Here is a 22,296-nt window from a genome sequence, read left to right on the forward strand (position 1 = left end):
AAATATGTAGAAGCAATAGTAAATTATCTTTATATAAGTTAAGTTTCTATTATATTTTATTAAGAACTCTAAAGTTATACTCACTGTTTACAGGTGATGGTTCAATAGCCTTAAATTGTTGTGGATCTGAAATAATAAAAAAAACGAACTAATATAATTTCGTAATTTACTATTATAAAACTATGATAGTAACCTGTCATTGTGCATAAGTATTTCCATTGTATGCAAACCCCACTATATTATGGTTAACCTCCAACAGATAAGGGTAGTTTTTTTTTTAACTGTGTTAGAAGCGTCGATTGAAATTTGAATTTTAAAATAAAGTACAAATCAAATACGTTTGATGCTAAGTTACATCACAAAATTATGAAAATAAGCAAGTGTTTGTTTTTAATATATATTACAGAGTATCACTCACTCGTCAGTATCTTATATATTTTTCCCTCGCCATGACATCAAACTGAAGGCAGCAAAATCCCACCCCTACACAGTAGAGATCCCCAAATGCCACTAAGACTTCTACTCTAATAGTTTCTTCTGCAGAACTGCTAAACTTTGGAATTCATTTCTGGGTTCCTGCTTCCCCAACTATAGTGACATGCATAAGTTCAAGTGTAATGAAAATAGTTATCTTACTGCTAAACTCCCTACATAGTATCTCAGATAGTAGCACCCTACATCAAAGTAGCACTATGCCTTGTTTGGGTCGAAAATGCAATTAAAAAATAACAAAAACACATTTGAAAAAATATTCAGAAGATGGGAACTGAAGAGAAGCTGTCTATATTGATAATAGATATGGAGATAAACATACTAATATCATTTTATAATATTTTTTTTTTTTTTTTTACATAGGCATCACCACATTATCAAGGCCAAGAGGCCACTCGAGGATAAGGGTTAAAGAGTGTACAGTAGAAATTGGACAATATAGTAATCATTAGTAATGAAAATTTGGTAAATTTGATTAATTATATGGAACGGCTCATCAAGAACTTATTTACGTTAGACTTGAAGACAACCATATTGTAGTCAGCCGGAAAGCAGGAAAACGGAAGACAATTCCACAGGCGTGCAGTTCTAAGAAAGAAGCTTTGTTCATGGAATCTACGTTTAGGTTTAGGCACAGATAAAGAGTGGGGGGACTCAACATGAAGTAAGTTCCACAAACTGTAGTAAGTCTTGTAATTGCAAGATATCTAACTACAAAGTGTAAAGAGCATAGTAATTGTGTTAGGAGTGTTGTATCATGGTGAGTGATTGACACTTACAGTTCTCACTAGTCCATCTTCATTATAATAACAGGGCAATGATCATGTTGACACACCGGTTCTCACTGGATCACCGAAGTTAAGCAATGTTGAACCTGGTCAGTACTAAATGGGTGACCATTTGGGATTTCCAGGTGCTGTATGTGCTCTCCGCTTATCTTGGCATTATTTCCAGTCGTCCTGGACTTCCCCTTGTTACTGGACTCAAACAGTGCTGATTCAGGAGAGGTGTGGTTGGAGATTGCACAACCTTTGCCTCACAATTACATGCGCAGCTGCCCTTACAGGGGGTATCCTTTATCTTTTGAAACTGAACGGAGGCATCGTCGTATAGCAATTATAGGTTACTTTGAAGGTTCAATAGAACTAAAAGAAAAATATGAAGTAGTACCCATTATAGTTACAAATTGCTGAAAAACGCATGGACTATTGGGGAATGACGTATTAAAAATAAATTCAACAAAGTTGATTAATGAGATAGAAATGGAAAAAAATAGGAAAATTAAAAAATTATGAAGCTAGCCTGAAATTAAAAGAAAATTTTCCCCCCTCCTACTACGAAGCGAGAAAAGTACCAATGCATTTATTACCATTATCTAATAGTTAAGTTGTGAAAGTTAATAAAGGGAGACTTATTAGAACCTGCCCCTTCAGGAGGAAGTAAATGGGCATCACCCATTGTGGTATTAAAAAAAAAAAAGATGGTGACTTGAGAATTTGTGAAGATTATAAAATAGGGGTGAACCATAAAGTTTGTGTCGACTCGTACCCTATTCCGAATGTGGAAGTAGCTTTACATAAACTTGCCAGAATGAAAGTATTTTCAAAGATAGACCTGAAATCAGCTTACCACCAAATTCTCATAGATTAAAATTTTAATGAAGTGACGACCATAAACACAACTATAAGCCTGTTAAGGTGGAAAAGGATGATGTATGGCATAAAAAGGCAAGTGCAATTTTTCAAAAAGCTATTGAAAAAGTAATAGGAAATGTTGAAAATACCATCTGTTATCAAGACAATATATGGGTTGGAAATTTAAATGAAGATGATTTAAAGAAAAAAACTGAAAATATACTGAACCGGCTAAGAGACGCTGGCATGAGACAGTAAATAAAAAAAAGTGTATAACCAACAGTAATGAAATATCATTTTTGGGTTACTCAATATCAAAGGAAGGGATCTTTCCAGATGAAGCGCTAATAGAGAAAATTCTAAAAGTGGCTACACCAAAAAATAAAAAAGAATTGGAGTCTTCCTTGGGGTTGGTAAATTTTTATAGAAAATATGTACCAAAATATAATGAGTTGACAGAACCATTTGCGAAGTTAAGAAAAAAAAATGCGGAGTTCATTTGGTTAGAACACCAACAGAAAGCCTTTGTAAACTTAAAGCAGATTCTGGCAAAAAAGCCAATAGTACAAATTTTGACCCTATGAAGGACATAATTCTAATTACTGACGCTAGTGAGCATTCGATATCTGGTATTTTGTCACAAGATGGTCATTCCGTAATGTACTTATTGAGATTAATGACTGAACACAATTATTCTAATATAGAAAGGGAGGCACTAGCCATAGTGTGGACAACAGATAGAGCAAGACAGTTCTTGATGGGAAAAAATTCTTGTTGAAAAATGATCACAGACCACTGGAATTTATTTTCAACCCAAGAAAAGAACTACCAAAAGTTACAATGTCCAGAATATTATGTTGAGCGATCAGACTGATGGCATTCAACTTTGCCATTGAATATGTTAAAGGGAATATGATGCCGCACATTGGTGCCTTATCTAGATTGAAGTTCGATAGAGAGGATAAGGACTAAAACAAGGAATTTGAAGACACATTCCTGCACCTTGTAGAAACTGATGTAATATCTGTAAATAAAATGGCTACTGAAACTACAAATGACCCAGTGTTAAACAGAATAGTGTTGAGGATAAAAGAGAATCGCTGGGGAAATTGTTCAATGGCCGAAAGACCCTTCAAAGAAATAAGGTATAAACTGACTATAGAAAACGGAGTAATATGTAATGGAGACTTGGTAGTTCCCCCAGAAACACAGAGGAGACAGGTTATAAAAAGTGTATATGATGACATACATTGTAGAGTAGCAGTCAGCTACTTTGGATTTAACAGACTTTTTGTTCTTGTTTTTTTTTTGTTTTTCAATGGAGAGTAGATAATGCATGTGGATGTGTTATCGGCAGCTCCAGTAACTCTCACTTCTCCTTTTTTTGTCCTTCAGTCCCCATTTCCAATGAGTGATTTTTCTGACAAAGGTTGAAGAAAAAGCTGCTTTCTAGGTCGGTAGTACTTTGTAAAGAGTAGCCTGAGATGTCGGAAAATTTCTGTTTCTATGTCTATCCTTGTGGTCATGTCACTAGTAAGGGTGTTGGAGGTAAACGTTTCATCTGGGCTGATGTTACCCGCCTGATAGTCAGGGACCCGAACCTTGGATAACCATTAAGGAGGCTGTCCTATCAGCAGGTGCAAAGTACCGGGGTTGCTGTATTGCAATTTGGTGAATGGATTCTAGACCATACAGTAGTTTCTGGTAGGGCCTCTCAATGCCATACTAGTGAGTAATTGTTACGGCTTTACCTTATCATGTGCCACAAAAAAAAAAAGAAAAAAATTATTGTCTTTTTCTCTCTTATTTTCCCTCTCTGTCCTGCTCCAACCAAGTCTACCGACCTGCTCCACAAACCCCAAAACCTCAACAATCATGACAAATCTCCAAAAAAAAAACACGAATAAACCTAGAATCCCATCCACAAACATAGACCCCTACTACCAGGTCTCCTTCAACATCAGGGATCTACGTTCCAACCTTCCAGAGATTGAAACACAATTACAGGAGACGAAACCAGGCATATTCTTTCTAAGTGAAACTGGCATAGAACCAACCACTACTATAGACGAATTCATAATTAAAAGAATACTCCAACTTAACATCAAAATCTGACCCCCAAGATCGCCATGGGCATGGAATATGTGCCTACAATTAAGATGGCTTTCCATGTAGTAGGGATATCTCCAGAGAAGACCCTAATTTACCTTATATGTGCTTTTGGGTTGCACTAGCTTACACCACTGCATTTATATTTTCCCTCTATCGCCCCCACAACAGTGGGGTTACTATCTTTAAGAGCATATCTGAGAAAATTGACCACATACTGTCTGCTCATCCTTCGGCTAACATTCAGATTTGCGGTGACTTCAATGCCCATAATGTGGAATGGCTGACCAACTCAATAAAACCGATGACGAGGGGAGGTTTTGTCATGATTTTGTCATTGCCTATGACCTCACTCAGATTGTTCATGAACCCACCCATGTGCCCGATACACCCGGTCAATATGCAAGCCTTCTAGACCTTTTCCTCACAACTTCCCCTGAGTTGTGTTCATGTTCCATTCTATCTCCTCTGGGATCCTCTGACCACTCTGTTGTAGCAGTTAAAACAAAAATGAAATGTAATAAGTCTTCAGACGTACCTCTCCACCGTACTGTATATTGATACTCTATGGCTGACTGGGATAGCTTCCATATATTCATATCTGACCTACCTCTGCATTCCATGTTTAAAAAGGATGTGTCCTCTATAGTATCAGACCTGACCGAATGGTTAATTATACCATCCAAAAAATTCCAACAAAAACCTAACAGCCAGCAATTGTTCTCCCCTGAATGTGCTGCTGCCATCGCACACAGAAATCACTTTTTCCATAGCTACCAACGTAATAGATGTACTGAGACTAAAGCTGCTTTCAGGACTGCCAGCAACCACTGTAAAAGAGTAATAAAACATGCAAGAGAGCTATATGCTCAGTCTGTTAAATCCAAAGTAGCTGAGCAGTGGCTTGGTTACCACGAGTTTTGGCAAATAACAAACAGGATCTTGAACAGAAGTGTGCGTTCTATTCCAACTATCATCAATGGACCTGAGGTCATCTCGTCAGCATTAGACATGGCCAGACTATTTGCCAAAAACTTTGCAGCTAATTCTACCCTATGCGACAATGACCATCAACTCCCTGTATTTCCTCCTATAACACAGAACACGCTATGCAACATACAAATATCTGTTTGTGAGGTCGCCAAGCTAATCAAGAACCTTGATTCCAGTAAAGCAACTGGCCCTGATGGCATTCCAGTAATAGTGCTGAAAAAACTCCAACCAGAACTTGCCCTCATACTTACAAAACTGTTTAAGCGTTGCTTTAAGGAGAAGTGCTTTCCAACACTCTGGAAAACCTCATCAGTATGCCCTGTATTTAAGAATTCAGGTGAAAAGTCATCTCCCTCTCAGTACAGACCAATAAGACTCCTGTGTGTCATGAGTAAGTTGTTGGAATCCATATTAAATAAAGAAGTAGTCAACCACCTCAACAGAAACAACCTTCTTAGTGACATGCAATATGGTTTGTGCTCTGCAAGATCTATAGCAGATGTGCTAACGGTTATATCACATAGGATTAGTGAATCTCTTGACAAAGGTTTCCTTTCCAGGGCAATTGCTCTTGACATATCGAAGGCCTTCAGTAAGGTATGGCATAAGGGTCTACTTCACAAGATTTCCAGCTACGGTATTACTGGAAATGTTTTCTCAATCATCAAATCATTTCTCTCTTATAGGTTCATAAGAGTAGTGGTTAATGGGCAAAAATCAGAGGCCCACAGTATTAATGCTGGAGTCCCCCAGGGGTCCATCCTGGGCCCAACTCTCTTTCTGATCTACATCAATGATCTCCCAAAACACTTTTTTTACATGGAGGTCACCACTATCAAGGCCCAAAGGCCACTCAGGGCTAAGGGTTATTGTGTGTACAGTAATCAATGAGATAGTATTATAGTAATCATTAGTATTGGGGTTTTTGATAGAGTGTCTTACTTAAGGGGGCGGTTTGTCAGGAGTTTGTTTATGTTGGACTTGAAGACGTCCAAGCTGTAGTTAGGTGGGAAACAGGCAAGCGGCAGAGAGTTCCACTGGCGTGCAGTTCTAAGAAAGAAGCTTTGCTCATGGAATCTACGTTTGGATTTTGGCACAGATAAAGACTGGGGAAAATTATTGACAGTAGTTTCAGCCAGATGGGGGTTTCTCGTGAAAGATTGGCGAGGGGGGACGAAGGATTGGATCTCAGACGAGCACCTGCCATGGAAATAACGATAAAACAAAGACAGGCTCGCAACGTCTCTTCTGTGGGAGAGAGGTTACAGGGAAGAGAAAAGAGCATCCTCCACTAAACCATGAAGTCTATTTTGTACTCTGTCAAGGCAGGATAAGCGGTTTTTAGCAGCTCCTGCCCAGATGTGGCAGCAGTACTCCATCCTTGGACGTACTTGGCTTTTATAAAGATAGAGAATTGCATCAGTAGTGAGATATCTTTTGGAGCGGTAGAAGGATCCCACCATTTTCCCAGCGTCCCTAGCAACAGATTTGATGTACGTGTTCCATTTCAGATCAGGAGTAAAGGTCAAACCCAAAACCAAGCTTCTATCTTTACATTATACACACTCTGATCCCCATCTGGCATCAATTGAAATGGATGGCCCTCGTCTTTGAGAGGCTTCATGTTTTGACAAGCTTCTGGGTTTGACCTTTACTCCTGATCTGAAATGGAACACGTACATCAAATCTGTTGCTAAGGACGCTGGGAAAATGGTGGGATCCTTCTACCGCTCCAAAAGATATCTCACTACTGATGCAATTCTCTATCTTTATAAAAGCCAAGTACGTCCAAGGATGGAGTACTGCTGCCACATCTGGGCAGGAGCTGCTAAAAACAGCCTATCCTGCCTTGACAGAGTACAAAATAGACTTCATGGTTTAGTGGGGGGTGCTCTTTTCTCTTCCCTGCAACCTCTCTCCCACAGAAAGACGTTGCGAGCCTGTCTTTGTTTTATTGCTATTTCCATGGCAGGTGCTCGTCTGAGATCCAATCTCTCGCACCCCCCTCGCCAATCTTTCACGGGAAACACCTGTCTGGCTGAAACTACTGTCAATAATTTTCCCCAGTCTTTATCTGTGCCAAAATCCAACGTAGATTCCATGAGCAAAGCTTCTTTCTTAGAACTACACGCCAGTGGAACTCTCTGCCGCTTGCCTGTTTCCCACCTAACTACAGCTTGGACGTCTTCAAGTCTAACATAAACAAACTCCTGACAAACCGCCCCCTTAAATAAGACACTATCAAAAACCCCAATACTAATGATTACTACAATACTATCTCATTGATTACTGTACACACAATAACCTTTATCCCTGAATGGCCTTCGGGCCTTGATAAGTGGTGACCCTTATGTAAAAAAAAAAAAAAAAAAAGCTTCGCAAAGATTAAAATTAGACGCATGGTGGCCGAGGTACTCAAGAGATGTAGAGGACTATGTAAAAAGATGCATAAAATGCACAGAACTCAGGAATTTCAAGCAAAAGAAAATACATGAGTGGCCCTGAGAAGCAGAACCATGGAGCAGAGTACACATGGAGCATGCTTATGTCAATGAGATAGGACTATTATTAATATTAGTAGATGCATATTCTGTTTGGCCTGAAGTGGTGAGAGTACCTGATAAAAAAAGTACCACCGCAAAACAAATATAAGGAGAAATATTTTCGAGAAATGGGATACCGAGAACATTGGTGACAGATAACTCACCAGAATTTGCAGATGCTGATTTACATGAACGGTTAAGAAATATAGAATGCAGACCTTACAAGACCCCTTCCTACCACCCTCAAAGTAACAGGATAGCTGAAAGGATGGTCCAGACGGTAAAGAAGAGCATAAAAGCATGCGTGCAATAGAAGAAGAAAATCAATGCTTTCCTACCAAGATTATTACTAAGTTATAGAACAATTCCACATGCAGGCAGACCAGAAATTCCATCTGACTTAATGGGCAGACAATTAAGGTCCCCTTTGACTATGTCATAATCCACAAATCAAAAGATGTGGTACAAAAGAAATAGGAATACAGAAGCTGAGACAGCAGAATTTATTATGCAGAAAGGACATAATACTGCAATATTAAATAAAGAAAATGGGAACAGTGTTCTTGCTCATGTTGACCAAATAAGATCCCAAGGAGAACAATTGGATGGGGAAATGCCTTCAAAGCTGCCCATTATTGACGTACCAGAAGAGTTACTGCTGAATGAGACTGCGGAGGAAGAAATAGAAAGGGACAAGGTAGAAGAGGAACAAGTAGAATGGGACAAGGCAGAAGAGGAAGATCAGAATATACAGGAGGAACACTGTGATTATAGGGATTATACAGATCTCCAAGGAAAAGGAGAGAGATAAAGGAAGATGTTTAGGAGGGCACAAAAAGAAGTACAAGAAGTACTCGCAGCATAAAGTCCCTCCGTTATAGGGAGATGTAGTAATATGCAAATTAAGTATAATTTACATATGAGCAGATAGCTCATATTTATAAACTGACACTAACTAGAACAGGTGGGTTGTTGAACGCTTGCTTAGCTTTATACACAACATATCAGAGGATAACATGAATTTGTCAAGGAAGGTTTGTTCTGCAAAGTCAAGACTGTAAGGTTTCCACGCATGCAACATGTAAGAAAGAACTGCCTCCTTTCCCTCCCAGATAGGTTCTTTTTTCTGCCTCAAATCTTGCCCAGTCATGTGAGCTTATCACGTTGTTCACGTCTTCTTGCATAAAACTAGGTACACTTCTTGCATTTTTCCTTTTTCTTCTTTCTATGTGCAAGTGGCAGAAAGAACAGACACTTTGTCTCTTTGTGTTAAGGCTATTCATGACATTACTACTACACTCCCCCTTGATCTATAATCACACATGAAACATTTGGGAGGTTGTCTTTTGTGCCATGTACTTCTTCCATGTACTGGGTCTACATTAAAAGTATTATCAGAAGAGGCATCACCTCGATTTATGCTGGGTATCTGTTCACATGGTCTCTCTTCATTTGTCACAAATCTGTCACTTGCATCCTTGGAAGATATGCTAGAACAGACCTTCGACAGACTTGATCCCACTATGGGTCACAGATCTTTTGCATGGCATGGCATTCTGTCAACAGAGATGTTCTGTGTATTGGTAATTCCTGTGACATCTACTCCATATTTTGTGGTACATTGTCCATCTGAACCCTTTACCCACACTCGATCATCTGTTTTGAAGACAGTCTTCTGCTGATTGCATACCAACACTGATGTTCCAGTGATTCCTTTTAGCTGTATGTAGTACCGATAGACCATATTGTCAGGTGCTATGGCAGAATACACATCATCCTTTGAAATGGCATTGTACCAATATACTGCTTTTGGTATAGTACACTGTTTTCTGGCGGCGATCCATTTTACAGTTCTATAACATTTATTTATTTTTTTTTTTTTACACAGTGATCACCACTTATCAAGGCCCGGAAGCCACTCAGGGATAAGGGTTATTGCAAATACATTACGTGAGTATGGAGATTTGATGAAGTGTTTACTTAAAGGGGCAGTTCATTAGGAATTTGTTAACATTGGACTTGAAGATATCCAAGTTGTAGTCCGGTGGGAAGCAGGCAGACGGAACAGAGTTTCACAGGCGTGCAGTTCTAAGAAAGAAGCTTTGTTCATGGAATCCACATTTTGATTTAGGCACCGATATCGAGTGGGGGAAATTTTTCACAGTGGATTCAGCTAGACGGGTGTTTTTCGTGAAAGATTGGTGAGGGGGGACCAGAGATTGGAGTTCAGACGAGCACCTGCCATGAAAATAACAATAAAACAAGGATAGGCTCGCAACGTCTCTTCTGTGGGAGAGAGGTTGCAGGATAGAGAAAAGGTCATCCCCCACTAAGCCATGAAGTCTATTTTCTACTCTGTCAAGGCAGGATAGGCTGTTTTTAGCAGCTCCTGCCCAAATATGGCAACAGTATTCCATCCTTGGACGTACTTGGCTTTTATATAGATAGAGAATTGCATCAGTAGTGAGATATCTTCTGGAGCGGTAGAAGGATCCCACCATCTTTCCAGCGACCTTGGCAACAGACTTGATGTACATGTTCCATTTCAGATCAGGAGTAAAGGTCGAACCCAGAAGCTTGTCAAAACACGGGGCCTCACCCAGACGAGGGCCATCCATCACAATTGATGCCAGATGGGGATCAGAGCGTTGATGATGTAAGGATAGGAGTTTGGTTTTGGATGCTTTGGATCGTTCGATGATGTCATTACCAAAGGGGACGTATGCACAGTTGGATCAAAGTTGGATTTTCTATTCATCCAGGACAGTTTTAAACAAGCTGCTCCAAAAAGCAGTGTCATTATCTGTCAGAATCTCTGTCAGTGAACCTGCTCACAGAAGAGCATCTTCAGTTGGTTAATTACATTTGTCACATCTTGCTAAGGAAGGGGTCGCCAGATAGAAAACTGAATGGGACCACAACCAATTAATGCAAAAGAAAAAAAAGAGCCAAACTGTCAAACAGGTACTCTCAACCTCCCAGACCAGCCACTTGAACGCAAGTAATATGCAAGCAAATGCAATTTACTCACTTTGTGAAAGAAAGAGATGAGGAGATGGAGTTCATTGTCTTAGTCAAGAAACCAGGCCAAGTTAGGGTGGTTCTAGCAAGTCCCTGGTGGTGGTGGTGGTATTATTATTATTATTATTATTATTTTAATTTTCTTCTGTCACACCTTTCATTCTTTGTATTTTTTATACAAATATTTTATTTAAAATATTTATAAAATGTAAAAAGAAATACAAAACTTTGTTTAAGACTCCAAAGGTTTTAGTACCTTCTTAAGAATTATGTTTTTAAATAAATACTTTTATTTATACATATTTTTATTTAAATTAAGTCACTAACAGACTTAACTTATTTTATCAAACCGGATCAAATGGAATATGTCATCATCTGGGAAATAAACCAATAAAACTGTCATATTTATTTATTTAAAAGTTTTTCTTCAAATTGCATGCATAATATTAAATTGCTTTTTTCATGGATATCACATTCTGTAGCAGAAACAAATAGAACTCTTTTCTTGTGCGTCAGTGCCTCCCCTAACTGTGCGATATGACACATACTGACCAATCAGAGGCATAGCGCAGGGACCTTCCTTACCCCCTAAGGAACTCTAACTGCTTCCATTCCGGACGAGAAAAACTCCTTCCTTTTTCAAGCCAGACACCAAAGAGAGCGTACCTGTTTCCTCATCTCTCTCTCTCTGCCTCTACCGGCATCGACGATTCCCACTTGGGAATAACTACCGGGCAAAGGCAGACAAGTTTTATCCGAGTTATATCTTTTTGGCATCTTACCCTGACTTGCTTCAATAAACATTTTCCTTGTTAAGTTTTACGAAATTGTTTATTCGTTTATTCAGTAGTTTGTGTTGAATTATTTATTTTATTAGGGAGTGCCCGAAAAGCACTAACTCAACTCCCTAAAATCCCATCTCTAATTCTGTTTTGCATTTAAATATTTGTTGACTTAATTTAAATACTTGGTGTCCTTGGTAAGTGCAGGAGAAATCCTCCTAGACTGATAAAACATAGCTCAATATTATATAAAATATGTATGGACCCCAATTTTCCACGATCATGGAATCACGGACGGAATCATGGAATTGTAGATTTTAAACGGAATTCTGTTTTTTAGTGAAATCATTTTCTATGTTAAATTAATTATTTCTTTCTTTTTTTGTTTGCTTTTTTCCAATAATATACTTAAATACTTGCGATGTATAAATATTATAATAAATAAAACAACCCTGTTATTTTTTCAATTTTATTCTTTATAAATATTTCTAATTTTTTTGAGACCTAAAAAAACATTTTAAAATCAGTTTCTACATCCATATAAAAAAACTAGAAAATATTCATCATCTTTTTGTTTTTTTTTGAAATATTTAAAAAAAAAAAAACGAGAACTGTTTACTCTTTTGACACCAAACAAAAAGATATTGTAAAACTTGAAGGAGCGTTTGAATACATTGATTTAAATTTAAAGAGTTGTGTAATTATTAAAAAAAATCTTTTTGTTTATTAAATTATTAGGTGAAAGTACAGATTAGTTACAACACACCCACCAGCCCTGTAACATAAGTGCAGTTTGAGAATTTTATTTTTAAATAAAAAATAAATAAGTAAAACAGAAAGGCTCAGTAAAAAAGAAAAAATTGTAAAATTTATTTTAAAACGGATTTAAGATTTTTTCCAATATTTGTGAATTTGAGCGGTTTATTTGAATTCAGCAGACAACTTTTTTGAGCTTTCTCATTGGCTGTTTTGTGTCACGTGATGTAAACAAAAGAAAAACAGAGTTTTCTTTTTAAGCTAAATCAACAAATTTTATCAGATTGGAAAATATTTCTGAACTGATCGGTTCGGATTTTTTTCTGCTCTCCGGAGAAAATATCGATACCCTTTTAAAATGTTTTCTTCGTTAAAATCTTTCTAGAAATGTAGTAAAGGGCTGAGATAAATTGTTCTCAAATAATTGATTGAATTTCGAATCTAGAATTCTCCGTAAAAAAAATTAAATATTTTGGGAGAAATCCAAAATGTTTCAGTGAATTTTGAAATAAAATTCCAGAGGAATTTTATTTTATTTTTCGGATAAAAAATCCGATATATATATTTTGTAGTCTAAAATGACTAAATTGAAAAAAGATAAATTTATTATTTTTCCCTGAGGTAATTATTTTTCGGATAGAGATCCGATATATATATTTTGAAGTCAGAGCGACTAGATTTAAAAAGAAGAAATATTAATTATTTATCGAAGAGATAAATAATAAATTAAAAAGAATTTAAGAGAATTGAAACAAGGATTGTTTCAGAATATTCTCTAAAAAAGAAAGTTACAGAGGTTTTCTTGAGTTCGAAAGAATTTTAATTTTTAAATATAATAAAAAAGAATATTAAAAGGTACATTCTCCTATTTAGGCTCTTTTTTTCAGCTATTTCCTTTTCAGATTCATAACCAAATTTTTCTGGAGAAAAAAGACGCCTCTGAATTTGCTTTTTCATAAAATTGCCGCTGTCTGGCAAGATTTCAAAAGAAGAAGAATAAAAGAAAAAGAAACCAATGAACTTTTTTCTATAGATTTTTCTACAAATTTAAAAAAAAAAGAAAAAGAACTCTCCATGAAAGAAATTGTTTCTGGCATTATTGTAGAGCTTATTTGCTTTAAAAGCACAGAAAGTCTTATGCTGTTAAAAAAAGAAAATGTCGTCTGCTTATTATAAAAAAAAGCGTGAAAACTCAAACTGTGAGTAATATATTTTTTTTTCTTTTGTGTGTTAAAAAGAAGTTTTTTTGAAAATCGCATATGGACAAGCATGCATTGTTAAATTTATTTTGTACATTTATTTTGTGTAAATTTGTTTTTGTTTTTTTTGTCTTTAAAATAAATTTCTTGTTCCTCTTTTGCACGAATTATTTGATTATTTAAGCGATTTATGTATTCATATTATTCCACTACAGAGAAGCATGGACTTGTTTGTTGCTTACAGCTTAAAAATGCTGAAATTTTTAAGTTTTCTCAGCATATCTACCAAAAAGTGATTTTTAATATCGTATTCAACTAAATCCATAATAAGTGGCACTTGAATTAATGGTTTATTTTATTAATGCTACACCGTAATCACGTGATTAAAATTTTAGCAGACGAAACAGTGGGAGTCAAAAGAGTAAGCAGTTCCAAAAAATGTTATGGAAGTATAGCAAAGCAGATTAAAGACAATATTCCTCCCCTTCCAAATACACTGTTTATATCTCATTGAGTAAGTGGAAGTGGGGTTTTATTTTTATTTACTTTAAGGCTTTCCATACATTCTAAATCTGGATACTGCTGCTGATGGCAACTCGTTCCATGTTGATTTGTTTAAATTTTCGGCACACTTTTTAAACTGGGCTTTGAAAATATTGGTTTAAATTCCAAATTTATGAACTCTGAATTATTTATTTAGTTGAATTCTCATAGAGGACTCTTTGAAGCACTTATTGGTGATTTATTTTTGTTAGATAAGTTACTTTTTATATTTTTATTAGATTTAAAAAGAAATTTGGACTAAAATTTAAAAGTTCGATTTTTTTTTAATAAACAGCCTTCATTAAAAAAAAAGTCCATTTAAAAAAAAAACACAACTTTTTTTTGTAAATACTTTGATTTTTTCTAGGTTTATTAAAAAAAAGACTCTAAATACATTTTTCACATAGTTATAAATTTCGAAAGATATACACTAGCTGAAAAATTGGAGACTCCTAGTAGTCCCTTCCCTAATATATTATATATCTGTCTCCCTAATTAAGTGTAAGTGGAGTTTATAGACAATACTTTTAACTTAAAAAAGAATGAAAGGAAAAAGAGCAATATCAAAGCAATCAATACATTTTTAATAATCTATTTATATGGTTTTATTGTCTAACTTATTTTATGAAATAGTACATTTCCCTATTACAATTTAGAAATATAGAAAAAAGTTTTCTTCTTCAAACATTGGACTAGAGTTTAAAATCTACACTGGCACATTGCGAGTCTCTCTGATTTTTTTCATCAAAATGGCTGAAACCAGTTTCAAAATTTCATCTGCTCCTCCAAAACGAAAAAGAATGACCCCAGTATCTAAAATTTGTGCAAAAGCTAGAGTTGAAGAATTTCCTGACGACTTTTATGCAGAAGACAATATGCTATTCTGCAAATTTTGTCTACACAGTGTCGATATTTTTAGGATTGATATAATCAAAGACCACATTAAATCAAAAGTTCATATTAGAAAAAATCTTCAACAGAGTTATCTCAAATGAAACAGAAGACAATTGCAACAATGTTCAAAAGTAAAAACAAACGAGATGAATTTATTCTTGATTTTTTTTAAAATGTGCACTTTATCGGACATCCCCCTTCATAAAATTGATAAAATGAGACCATTTTTACTAAAATACTGTAAGGAAGGTGGCTCTATTCCAAGTGTTAATTGTATTAGGGAGCTTCATCTTCCAAAATTATTTGCTTGTCATTTTGCTGCTTTAAAAGCCAAGCTTGCGAATGAATGGATTAGTATCATAACAGATGAGACAACATATTTTCGCAACCACAGAATTTTAAATAGTGTTGCGAACATTCGTGGTGAGTCATTTCGTATTGATGTTTTACCCTGTCAAAATGCAATCATCAAACAGTAAGTCAAGTACGTGTCCAAGCAATAACTCATTTTAACATAGAATCTGAAAAGATCCTTGCTTTTGTAACAGATTCGGCAGCCTATTGCAAAAAAGCTCACAGAGAAGTCTTAACAAATATCTTTACCAACAGCTACCATGTGTTGTGTTTGGCACACATTTTAAATCTAGTTGGTGAAGTATTCTCAAACTGGCCAGCATTTGATAATGTTACCCAGCTCACTACTTTCATCAAATCAGCCTTTTTTAGAAAGCCGAGTCTAAAAAAAACGATATTTGAAATAGTTTGAAAATTATTTGCCTAAAGAACAAGTGAAACTACCCCTTGTCCCAGTGGCAACCAGATGGAATTCCTGGTTTAATGCTGCCAGATATCACTCATCTTTCATACAATGTTATGAAGGATTCTTTAAGCAAGAAAAGAGTCATGGCCTTGCAGTAGAGAGAATTCTTGAATTAGTAGATGATGATCGACTACATCATGCCTCTTTCCTTAATCTGCGCCCAAATCTGTATTTTATTACAGAGAACTACACACATTTAATTAAAGCTTTGACAAGCTTAGAAGAAAAAAAACTTGAATAAACCTAGAACCCCATCTTCCAACGTAGACCTCTACTACCAGGTCTCCTTCTCCAACATCAGGGGTCTACGTTCCAACCTTCCAGAGGTTGAAACACAATTACAGGAGACAAAACCGAACATATTATTTCTAAGCAAAACTAGATGAGTTCATAATTAATGGATACTCTAATTTAACAGCTAAATCTGACACCCAAGATCGCCATGGGCATGGAATATGTGCCTATATTAAAGATGGCTGCCCATGTGGCGGAGATATCTCTAGAGAAGATCCTAACTTACTCTATATGTGCTTCCAGGTTGCACTTGCTAACACCACTGCATTTATATTTGCCCTCTATAGGCCCCACAACAGCGGCATTGCTATCTTTAAGAGCATATCTGAGAAAATAGACCACATACTGTCTGCACATCGCTTGGCTAACATCCACATATGTGGTGACTTCAACGTCCATAATGTGGAATGGCTAACCCATTCAAATAAGACAGATGATGAGGGGAGGTTTTGTCATGATTTTGCCATTGCTTATAACCTCACTCAGATTGTTCGCGAACCCACCCATGTGCCTGATACACCCGGTCAATATGCAAGCCTCCTAGACCTTTTTCTCTCAACTTCCCTTGAGCTATGTTCATGTTCCGTTCATTCTCCTCTAGAATCCTCCGACCACTCAGTTGTATCAGTTAAGATAAAAACGAAATGTAATAAGTCCCCTGACATACCCCTCCACCGTACTGTATACCGATACTCGATGGCTGACTGGGATAGCTTCCGTACATTCATATCTGATTTACCTCTGCACTCCATGTTTAAAAAGGAAGTGTCCTCTATAGTATCAGATCTGACCGAATGGTTAATTGTAGGCATAGACCAATTCATACAATCTAAAAAATTCCAACAAAAACCTAACAGTCAGCCATGGTTCTACCCAGAATCTGCTGCTGCTATCGCGCACAGAAATCACTTTTTCCATAGCTACCAATGTAATAGATGCACTGAGACTAAAGCTGCTTTGACTGCCAGCAACCACTGTAAAAGAGTAATAAAAAATGCAAGGGAGCTATATGCTCAGTCTGTTAAATCCAAGGTAGCTAATTAGTGGCTTGGTTCCCACCAATTTTAGCAAATAACAAATAGGATCCTGAACAGAAGTGTGCATTCTATCCCAACCATTATCAATGGACCAGAGGTCATCTCGTCAGCATCAGACATGGCCAAACTATTTGCAAAGAACTTTGCAGCTAATTCTACCCTATGCGATAGAGGCCATCAACTCCCCATATTTCCTCCTATAACACAGAACACACTAGGTAACATACAAATATCCATGCATGAGGTCGCCAAGTTAATAAAAAACCTTGATTCCAGTAAAGCAACTGGCCCTGACGGCGTCCCAATTATAGTGTTAAAAAAGCTTCAACCAGAACTTGCTTCCATACTTACGAACCTGTTTAAGTGCTGCCTTAAGGAGAAGTGCTTTCCGACTCCTTGGAAGATGTCATCAGTTTGTCCTGTATTTAAGAATTCAGGTGATAAGTCATCTCCCTCTCAGTACAGACCAACAAGTCTCCTGTATGTTATGAGTAAGTTGCTGGAATCCATATTAAATAGAGAAATAGTCAACCACCTCAACATAAACAACCTTCTTAGTGACACACAATATGGTTTCCGCTCTGCAAGATCTATCGCAGATGTGCTGACGGTTATATTTCACAGGATTAGTGAATCTCTTGACAAAGGCTTCCTTTCAAGGGCAATTGCTCTTGACATATCAAAAGCCTTCGACAAGGTATGGCATAAGGGTCTACTTCACAAGATTTCCAGCTACGGTATAACTGGAAATGTTTTCTCAATCATTAAATCATTTCTCTCCGATAGGCTCATAAGAGTAGTGGTAGATGGACAAAAATCAGAGGCCTGCAGTATTAATGCTGGAGTCCCTCAGGGGTTAATCCTGGGCCCAACTCTCTTCCTGATCTACATCAATGACCTCCCTAAACACATACTTAAATCATTCGTTGACATCTATGCTGATGACATGACCATTCATGGCAACACATCAAAGGCTGTAAATGACAAAGTTCTCTCTGATTCTCTCTCCTCTGATATCAAGCGCGTGGTTAAGTGGGAGAAGACGTGGCTGGTTACCTTTAATGTGTCTAAAACCAAACTCCTATCCTTACATCATCAACGCTCTGATCCCCATCTGGCATCAATTGGGATGAATAGCTCTCGTCTGGGTGAGGCCCCATGTTTTGACAAGCTTCTGGGTTTGACCTTTACTCCTGATCTGAAATGGAACACGTACATCAAGTCTGTTGCCAAGGTTGCTGGAAAGATGGTGGGATTCTTCTACCGCTCAAGAAGATATCTCACTACTGATGCAATTCTCTGTCTATATAAAAGTCAAGTAAGTCCAAAGATGGAATACTGTTGCCATATCTGGGCAGGAGCTGCTAAAAACAGCCTATCATGCCTTGACAGAGTACAAAATAGACTTCATGGTTTAGTGGGGGATGACCTTTTCTCTTCCCTGCAACCTCTCTCCCACAGAAGAGACGTTGCGAGTCTATCCTTGTTTTATTGCTATTTCCATGACAGGTGCTCGTCTGAACTCCAATCTCTGGTCCCCCCTCGCCAATCTTTCACGAAAAACACCCGTCTAGCCGAATCCACTGTGAAAAATTTCTCCCACTCTTTATCTGTGCCTAAATCATGAACAAAGCTTCTTTCTTAGAACTGCACGCCTGTGGAACTCTGCTTTGTCTGCCTGCTTCCCACCTGACTACAACTTGGATGTGTTCAAGTCCAACGTTAACAAATTCCTAATGAACCGCCCCCTTAAGTAAACACTTCATCAAATCTCCACACTAACGTAATGTACTTGCAATAACCCTTATCCCTGAGTGGCTTCCGGGCCTTGATACGGGGTGACCACTGTGTAAAAAAAAAAAAAAAAAAAAAAAAAAAGAAACTAAATCTCCCCTTGCTTGTGTTGTTTATAATATGATGGAAGGTGTGAAACAGTATTAACATTTGACCTTGAAACTGACCGTCTTCTATTTGAACTAAAAACTGCAGAAAGGGATAGAGTTATCTCAAACTTCCAAGAATTGGTCAGCCTATCTTTTACTAAATTGAATAAATACTTGGAAGCCCACCCTGTGTATAACTTTTACAATGCGGCTCGTATATTTGATCCAAGACAATTACCCTGTATAAATCACAATATGAATACATTTGCAGCTATTAAGATTTTCAAATTCCTTCTACTGAACTTGTAGAAAAATTTCAAATTTATGTAAACTGCAAAGAAAACATACCAAATCTTTTAATATACCAGCATTTTGGAATGCACATAAGAACAGATTTCCTTTTTTAAAACAGATTGCTGATAAAGTCATATGGATACCTGTTACTAGTGTGGACGTTGAACGTTCCTTTTCTCAATATAAATATTTAATGAATAAAATATGTGAAAATCTAAACCCTGTGAATACCAAGCAATTGACATTGTTGTACTTCCATGGAGACTTAGAAAAAAGATTTACTGATTGATAATTTTATAATATGGAAAATATTAAATTTCAAATTTTGAGCGGTTCTCCAATTTGTGATATTTTTTTAATGTTTGAATGAATGTTTAAATTTTGTTAAAGTATTTGAATTATGATTGAAATACTGTTTTGCAAAAAGTTGTAGTTTTAATATACTTGAAGTTATTTGTTGTAAATACTTTTTGTGATGATAAAAATTCCAACATGTAAAAACATGTATTTTTTCTAATAGAATAAAAGTTTGAATTGTTTTCTAAGTTTTATTTTATCTTAATTTTCTCTTAAATGTATTAAAAATTCAATAAACATAAAAACTCAGGAAAATGAAATTTTGCAAATGTGAAAACGGGGAAAAAAACGGAATTTACCAAAAATGGAAATGGAATCAAGGAATTTTGAAATGGAAAATTTAGTCCCTAAATATGAGAGATTGAAAAATGAGAAATGCAGAAGTACGGAAAACTGAAAGGAAAACAAAAATAAACAGATAAGGTCATAGTGAAAGGACAGTAGATAAGTATCTACTTATTTTTTTTTAATTACTTTTATTTATTTTTTTAATAAAATATATATATTATATATATAATATATATATATATATATATGTTATATATATTTATATATAATATATATGTTCTGTCCCATAAAGACCACATGCTCCATTGTCTAGAGTGTTTTAAGTCTTACAACGGAAAGTATAAACACTTCTCCAAAATTAAAACTGAAGACATTGAATCAACAGGTTTATTAAAAATGAAGAAGGTAAAAACTGAAAACAGAAAGAAAGAATAAAATAGAATTAGCGTGTAGTTCAGTGTGGAAGGGGGAAGCAGAAAATGCTAAAAAATATGACAAAATTGAATAAGTCCAAAATACTAACGAATTAGAAGGTAAGAAATTAATCAAAGTCCATGTACTGTAAAAATAAAGGATAAAATTTACAGCAAAAGTCTGATGTCGAGGAGAGGAAGGAAGCGGTGATAGCAGTTAAACCCTCAAGGCTGTCAACCCATCGAAAAGTGAGAAAGGCCAGCCCTGATGTTAGCAATGAAGGATCATAAGTTGTCCCCTCCAAAGAAAGGGAAGGATGAGAGGCAATAAGAAAGACTGAGTCATGACAATACGAGGGGCGTGCAATAAGTAATGCCCCTGATCCACTTCCCATAGAATTAGAGCAACGAAACTTGGCAAATTTATTAGTCTTTCTCTACATAGGAACCAACCAGAGTTATGCATTTCTTCCATGGTTTGAGGCAGCTCTGGAGATCGTTTTTGTAGGACACCCCAGGTTGGCCCTCCAACCACGACGTGACTTCGGAAATCAAGGCTGCATCATCTGGAAAACGCTTTCCTTTCAAAAATACTTCATGGCTGGGAAGAATTGAAAGTTAGAGGATGCAAGGTCAGGAGAGTAGAGAGGATGGAAAAGGATTTCATAACCACACGCGCATGTTTCTGATCTGGCGACATGCAAGTTGTGGACCGGAGTGTTGTCCTCAGCTAGATCAGACAACAGGAAGTGGGTCAGGGGCATTACTTATTGCACGCCCCTCGTATATATATATATATATATATATATATATAGAATATATATATATATATATTATGTATATATATTATATATATTATATATATATACATGATATATACATTATATATATTATATATATATTATACACATTATATATATACATTATATATATATTATATATATGCATTATATATATTATATATACATTATATATATATTATATATATATTATACACATTACATATATACATTATATATATTATATATATACATTATATATATATTATATATACACATTATATATATTATATATTATCTATATATATTATATATACACATTATATATATTATATATATAATATATAAATATTATATATATATATTATATATTATATATATATTATATATATTATATACATATATTATATATATTATATTAAATATATTATATATACATATATTATATTCTATATATATTATATATACATATATTATATTCTATATATATTATATATACATATATTATATTCTATATATATTATATATATATAATATATATATATCATGTACGTATATATATTAGATACATATATATAATATACATATATATATTATATATATATTATATATATAATATATATTATATATACATATTATATGTATATTATGTATATATATATTATATATTGTACATATATATTATATATCTTATATATATATTATATATATTATATACATTATATATTATATACATTATATGTATTATATGTATATATATTATATATAATATATATTATATATATATTATATATATGTATAATATATATAGTATATATATATATTATATACATTATATATTATATACATTATATATATTATATGTATTATATGTATATATATTATATATAATATATATATTATATATATGTATAATATATATATTATATATATATATATTAAATATATATATATTGTATATATATTATATATATATTATATATTATATATATATTATTTATATATTATATATTATATATATATTATTTATATATTATATATTATATATATATTATTTATATATTATATATTATATATATATATTATTTATATATTATATATTATATATATATATATATATCATATATGTTAAAAATTATATATCATATAGATATATATATATACT

The 22,296-nt window shown here is 35.0% G+C and overlaps 1 protein-coding gene across 2 annotated transcripts in view; it reads right to left on the bottom strand.

The window, feature by feature from the left end:
• The window catches only part of LOC145252846 (opioid growth factor receptor-like protein 1), a 112,352-nt gene that overhangs the window by 46,893 nt on the left and 43,163 nt on the right, over positions 1-22,296 (bottom strand). Inside the window, exon 4 of one of the 2 annotated variants that reach the window (XM_080112858.1) lies at positions 85-126. The exons of the other annotated variant lie outside the window; for it this stretch is intronic. Coding sequence (XP_079968984.1) covers positions 85-126 — 42 coding nt within the window. The remainder of the gene's footprint in view (positions 1-84; positions 127-22,296) is intronic. 2 annotated transcript variants of the gene reach the window in all.

Source organism: Euprymna scolopes, chromosome 29, assembly GCF_053919585.1.
Source record: "Euprymna scolopes isolate OS-2025 chromosome 29, ASM5391958v1, whole genome shotgun sequence".
Classification (NCBI taxonomy): Eukaryota; Metazoa; Mollusca; class Cephalopoda; order Sepiida; family Sepiolidae; genus Euprymna; species Euprymna scolopes.